The following is a 6,957-nucleotide window of genomic DNA, read 5'->3' on the forward strand; positions in this document are numbered from 1 at the left end:
CTTCATCAAGATTCAGTTTCCATAAATAGAACTTCATCATCAACTTTCATGGATTCAAAGCCAGACACCAAGTCCTCTACTGGGATGGCCCAAAGCTGACTTCTTACTTTACTCCGGGTCATCGGACCTACAAATAACAAGGTTTCCGGGTCAAGGTTAGGGCTGGGTTTTACAATAAATAAGCACAAAACTATTATATTAGTAAGAAAAATACAAGGATATAATAATACAAATACAACTACTCAATACCAAGTACTATGCCTTGGTGGATCCATGTCTTCCAGCTCTGTCTCCGTTGATAGTTGGGTACAAGGCCCATAGGCTATAACATTAAACTTCCGCTCCATTATTTTCTTGAAGTCATTCCAAGACATGTCATGCTGATGGTTGTTGACATACAAGGAAACCAGGCCTCTGTAGTTTTTATCATCCATGACGGTAAAACTACTCCCCTCAGGGGGGTAACGTGAACGGAGCTCTTCAATTGACATCGTAGCATTGAAAGGATATCTGTATGTTGCCTCCAACATAGCAGTTCTCTGTGAGCCAAATGGAGGCATAAGCGGGACACCCTGATGCTGATAACCCCAAACATCATTACCCCAACCACCATATGTACTGCCTTCCTGCGATGCCAAGCTCATGGAAGATCCATCATTATATCCATAGTGCGAACTCCTAGACGACATATCATCGTGTCCATAAGCAGAAGGGACACCATAGCCATAAGCAGGTGTGGAGCCTACAGACTCCTCCAATGTCATGGACCCCATCACTCCTGACAACCTGTCCATCGGATCAAAATGGCCGTATGAGCCATATGATCGAGTATCATCACTATAACCATAGCCATATGACCCATACCCATGGTGGCCATGCATATGCTGCTGCTCCCCCCCCGAAACTCCCCCCTCCCGGCCGATTGTAACTCGTAGGACGACCTCGATAAAGCTCACCACCATGATCGTCATCCTGGGTGGCATGTGTGTACTGAGTCTCTCCAGTGTATCTCTAGGGGGGATCCTGTGCCTCTGATAATGGAACATGATATCGTTCCTGTACTCCTCCACCACCACTACCACCACCACCACCACCACCACCGTCGTCATCATCATCCCTCCGAGTATGACTGGGACTGGGAGCAAGGGTGTCATCTGGATCATCATCTTGCATGCCAAGCAGCACCATCCAATCCTCATCCGCTGTGGCAGCAGCCGCCTGATGTACCTGCCCCTCTTGAGAAGCCATGCACTCATTTATATTAACTCCCGCAGCTTGAGCAATGATTGGGTCTAGCCTACCTCCAGGCTGGTCTAACACTGGCTCGCCCCTATCCAACAACCAATCCGTGAGTGGATGTTGGTCATCTGCAGTGAGCTCGAAGATATCATCGAGCTGGATGTCCTTGTCTTGCCCATTGTTAGTATTTAAACGGGTGTTCTCTAACTTTAGCCTCATGTTGTAGTGACAAAACACAAGGTCATTCAGGCGTTGACTTCCCAGCCTATTCCTCCTCTGCGAGTGAATCATCCCAAATGTACTCCAATTCCTCTCACACCCAGAGGCAGAGCAAGTCTGGGAGAGGGTCCGCACTGCCACTCTTCGGAGGTTCTCTGCATCGCCCCCATATAGAATCCACCACTCAGCTGCATTATCACAAATAATGCAAGTCAATACTTTAATTCTTAACAAAAATCCTACTTGTATCACTTATATGTAAAATGTAAATGTAAATGTAATCATGCATCTAACCTGGATCATAATTTTGTCGGTTTTGAATAGCAGCAACTGAACCAAAGGTCCCCAGTGCATCTCTAAAGTATTTTATCTGCAATAATATTTTAAACAAAAATGATTCAACATTCGAACTGGGTTTCTTCAAGCTAGATACGAACTCTGACAACTGCTACATGGGTATCTGGTACTTGTATTCGTGGGAGAACGATGTCATTTGGGTGGCAAACAGAGAAAACCCCCTCACTGGTGACTACAATTCCTCAGAGCTGAAGCTGTTAGAGGATGGAAATCTAGTGATCCTCGACACAATGAACAGTACCGTTATCTGGTCGACAAATTTGGTCCCCACATCCTCCTCCAATTCTACCCAAGTAGCACTTCTTGACTCTGGAAATCTTGTTTTAAGAAGTATCTCAAATTCCTCTGATTTGATCTGAGAGAGCTTTGATCACCCAACCGAATATGGATTGGTGAACCGCTAAGCGTTATAGAGGATCCAAGTCCTTAAATTTATGAATGGAAGATAAAAATTGACCAAATCAAACCATATATTACGTTTTCCTACTTAATTCTATTTCTTCCGAACGAAAAGGGCAACCAATCCATATTTGGATGTCGATTTTCAACCGCAAAATTATAATCTACAACAATAGTAAGTTGAAGGGAATTCTCTCTCCCAATTATTGGGTTGAAATAATTTTGCCAAGATTAGGATGAAAATTCATGGTATAAATTTCAAAGCACCCCATAAGCATTACAACTTGAATCAAGTCTATCAGAAATCCATTGGAGTTGGGATCGCTTGAGCCTCTTGTCCCAAAGAAGGTCCAAGGTTCTACTTGATCCCAGCTCATTAGTTTTGCTCACATTTTTATTTTTATTTTTATTTGGCCAGGGGAAATTAATAATGGGCTCAAGCACGGATCTAATGTTAATTTGTTTATTATGCTTCCTTTTATGGGAGGGTGAAGCCAGAACCGTTGAGTTTCGGCTTCTCAAATCAAATGATAAAAACCAATCAGCAGCACCGGAACCACAGGCTACGTCACCATCATCAGCATCGGGACCAGGGGGTACAGTGTTTGATGTCACCAAGCATGGAGCAGTCTCTGACGGTAAAACGGATAATAGTAAGGCATTCCTTGCTGCATGGGCTGCTGCTTGTAAATCTTCGGCGCAATCTACCCTTTTGGTCCCAAAAGGAGACTTCTTGGTTGGTACAGTCTCATTTGCCGGTCCTTGCAGCAAATCTCCTCATGTTGAGATAAGTGGTAAATTAATAGCTCCGCCAGCCTCAGGATCTGATGGTGCATGGATTACATTCAGAGGTTTGAGCGGGTTGAATATTAGTGGGGCTGGTGGATCTCTGAATGGTCAAGGAGAAAAGTCTTGGGCCACAAGTTGTGTTCACAGTGCCAATTCAAATTGCAAAATGGCCCAAACTGTGAGTTATTGGAATTTTACATGAGAACAATTGGAAACTTGATACTTATTTCCCTTTCTCTTTCGCTTTTGTTGTAGAGCTTGCAATTGGCATCGATTACCGGTGGATCATTAAGCGGCATAACTAGTATTAATAGTAAGGCATTTCACATGGTTGTCAGTCAATGCAAAGACTTTACCATCAAAGATGTCAAGATTCAAGCCCCCGGTACGAGTCGAAATACTGATGGTGTGCACATTGGTGATTCGTCCGGCATCACCGTTACTGACAGTGAGATTGGAACCGGCGATGATTGCGTGTCCATTGGAGCGGGAACTTCCAACATTGCCGTCACTAATGTGAAATGTGGACCGGGTCATGGCATCAGGTATATTACAAGATAATCATGCTTAAATACTTACGTAGAAATCCATATTGATTTGTGCAAATGATCTAAAATGATACAGGGGTGTCAAGGAAAAACCCAACTACCCCAAGCCCGCCTGAGAGCAAACAGGGTTGGACCGGGCTTGTACTTCACGTTAGGTGTGGGCTGGGTTTCATATATATTAAAATACGGGCTTTAATATAAAATGGGCCGTGACGAGATTTTCTGTTTCCATGATAATTATGTGCATTAAAGCTTGGGCTTAGCCCAAGTAGGGTCCTATGGGCTATGTATTTTCCATGACTTAATGGGCACATGATAACCAAGGTGAGTTAGGGCCGAAATTTTGTTGGGAAAACCTACTACACTTGGGCTGGGCAGGGTTAAATGTAAGGTTGGCCCTACCAGCGGTGTGATGGGCTTGGGTTTAGATAGGGGCTCCTAGGGTTGTGCTCAGGTTTAGGCACACTCACACCCCAACACACCCCTCCTCCCCACACCCCCCCCCACCGGAAAAAAAAAGAAGAAAAAATGGAGGATGAGACTTGTTTCAGTTGACTTTAACCATGTTCTTTTTTGCTTTCTTTTGTAGCTTGGGAAGCCTCGGGAGGTATCCAGGTGAAAAGGCAGTGAATGGTTTGAAGGTGACCGGTTGTACCTTGACTGGTACTGATAATGGCGTTCGGATCAAAACATGGCCAGCATCAGAAGCTAACACAGTTTCTAATGTTATATTTGAGGATATTACCATGACAGATGTAAAAAACCCCATCATCGTCACCCAACAATATTGTGACAAGGCACAATGCGACTCTAAGGTAAGTTCAATAAAAGCCCCAAAAAAAAAGAAAAAAATAACACTTCACACCTGTGGGATAGTACTACCCAATTTGAACTAATATACTCTTTGACAATCTCTCTCCTAAGTCTTAACACAATTGCACCTTATCATAACCGCCCTCATTTCATCAAATCAATACATTGACGCTCCCCACCAAATAAGACTATCAAGTCTGGTCGTGGGTGAGCTCTCATTGGCTAGGTTGGTGTAAGTATTCTTACACAACCATCCCTTTTTGTGTTTGGTGGGAGAGAGGTAGGTCAATCAGTTTGCAAGAAGGGATCTTGATCACTCTACCTCATGTTTTTAGTTGAAGATTGATTATGTAATTACATTTTTTCCATGATTACTAATGGTATGTGTCGACATTACCCAATGCAACAGCCTTCACGTGTGAAGCTGACAGACATTAAGTTCAGAAACATCAAGGGTACGACCCCCACAAAGGAAGCAGTCAGCATCTCATGTAGTGAAGCTGTACCTTGTGAAGGAGTAGAGCTCACTGGTATTAGTTTGAAATCTACGGCAGGTGAGGTGACTTCTATTTGTAAGAATGCAAAAGGTGTTGCTTCTGGTGTTCAAAGTCCAACCTCGTGCTTTAAAGTCTAATTCAATTGGTCCTCCTGCACAAATGTCTTTGATTGCTTGTGTATCCTTTCAAAGAGCGATTCCTTGGGTAGGCAGATTTGGGTGTGCTAGTTCAACTGGCCCCAACAAAGCTGCAACTATGAAAGGAGAAAAGCGTATGAGACCTTTGTATAAACATCTGTTGCTACTGATATTGACTTTAGTCAAAGGTTAATATAATGACATTTTTTATTCCCTTTGTGAGTGTTCAAACTTTGACGGTGGGGTTTATTTTGTTGCAATGAAAATTGAAGGAAAATGAAGGATAATTTTCATACTAAAAAAATAAACTTGTCTAACAATTTATAATCATCACACTAAGAGACGACATGACTAATTCAAAACCATTTAAAATTTGATCATTGAGTTCCACTTAGTCTCATTGCATTTGATAATCATCTTTGGAAAGGCAAATTCACATGATTTAACTTTTTAAAATTAAACAAAAATGATTTCACAAACAATTAAACAATACCAATATAATATTTTAAACAATATTTATAATTTTTCCGACAAAAGAAAAGGCTACCATATCAAAACTGACAATGAAACCATACAAGAAGCACTTAAAAATAATTATATAGGTATTCTATAATTTTCTATAATTTTCAAAATCATTTTCCTTATTTATTCCTAATTGTTTCTCTTTTTTCATAATTATTTATATTTTATATTCATATTTTAATAAATTTCAAAAAATCAAAAAATTATTTATTGGGTCGAAAATTATTCCGACTCCGTGAGTTTGTAGATTGACCCATGGGGATCCACATATATTTTTTCAATCACAATGCAACACATATATCATGCAAAAAGCAAGCATTTAAAATGTATAAAAATACAATTTTTGACGCCCGAAAATAAATAAATAAATTACTTAGTGAAAAAAAAATTCGACTCCGTGAGTTTGTAGATCAGCCTATTGTATTCAACATATATTAATTTCATACCCATCCAACAATATTATGGCATGCATTTTCAATAAAAAACAGTTTAGTGAAGAACAGTTTACCTCTCAGATGAAAAACACCCAGATTTGTGTGAAATCTCGCTTGATCGTTCGCGAATAAGGCTATACCCGTCAAGAATGAAGTGAGTACTACGATTTTATGTCGAAGATCGGACGAAAATATGGCCAAAACACCTAGAACTAGGAGAGAGAAGCTCTGGATGGTGTGGGTGAGGAGAGAGAAAATCAAACGAAATTCATCAGATAATTAATGAAAAATTCCCCCACGAGCCCCGCATTTATCGCCGAATTTCGCCGAGAAATCGGCGAAATCTCGGTACGCCGATATTGGCGTATCTCGCCATTTCTCGAGTTTCGATCTCGGCGATATTTGGTATTTCTCATTGGCCCTATCGTTTCGCCAGCGGGGCAAATTCGCCTAACTTTCTTTCCATGGCTACCCACACCAGGTTCACTATCTATTACTAACCTAGGTAAGTAATAATTGATCTATGATTGGAGATGGATTTATTGGTTTATATGTGTGGAAGCTCAAATTGTCTGATTAGTATACTTTTGTCCATGTTTTCAATAGAACAGTTCATTCTGAATTCATAATGCCTGATGATCGATGCGTAACATCAGTTGAAGCCCCCTATGCAGTTGGCATGAGGTTCGTAATGAAGACTGAAGTTGAAGGAGTGAAACCTAAGCGGAGATTTGGAAAACCACTTCATTGTAGCTTCTCCAAGGATTCAATAAAGCTTGCAGTCATCTGATTCCAAAGATGGTAATGTTGGTGAGGAATACAAGAATGCCAGTAGAACAGTTATCGAGGTAGTTCATGTCCTAATGCCATTTGGATTCACATACTTATTAGCACTGCAAATTAAACTTTATAATTTTTTCCTATGTAGGAGAGAAAATATGGCCGCGCACATGGGAGATCAAATTGGCTTATTCATGAGCTTGATCATATGTTCAAATTTGAA

The 6,957-nt window shown here is 41.0% G+C and overlaps 1 protein-coding gene across 1 annotated transcript; it reads left to right on the forward strand.

The window, feature by feature from the left end:
- Positions 1-1,910: 1,910 nt before the first annotated feature.
- On the forward strand, positions 1,911-6,744 carry LOC149011230 (exopolygalacturonase-like). Its single transcript, XM_089162590.1, has 6 exons — positions 1,911-2,057; positions 2,702-3,181; positions 3,259-3,548; positions 4,141-4,366; positions 4,774-4,918; positions 6,566-6,744. The coding sequence occupies exons 1-6, from the start codon at positions 1,911-1,913 to the stop codon at positions 6,742-6,744; spliced, it is 1,467 nt and encodes a 488-aa protein (XP_089018716.1).
- The last annotated feature ends 213 nt before the right edge of the window (positions 6,745-6,957 follow it).

This window comes from Hakea prostrata, chromosome 7 (genome assembly GCF_041222555.1).
Source record: "Hakea prostrata isolate BN-2017 chromosome 7, UWA_Hpros_2, whole genome shotgun sequence".
Taxonomy (NCBI): Eukaryota; Viridiplantae; Streptophyta; class Magnoliopsida; order Proteales; family Proteaceae; genus Hakea; species Hakea prostrata.

Excerpts from the sequence above, each read along its gene's own strand:
- LOC149011230 (XM_089162590.1), top strand. The coding sequence starts at position 1,911 with ATGGGTATCTGGTACTTGTATTCGTGGGAGAACGATGTCATTTGGGTG. Across the intron at positions 2,058-2,701 it reads TCGACACAATGAACAGTACC|GGTGAAGCCAGAACCGTTGA; the intron begins GTTATCTGGTCG and ends CTTTTATGGGAG. Across the intron at positions 3,549-4,140 it reads GGACCGGGTCATGGCATCAG|CTTGGGAAGCCTCGGGAGGT; the intron begins GTATATTACAAG and ends TTTCTTTTGTAG.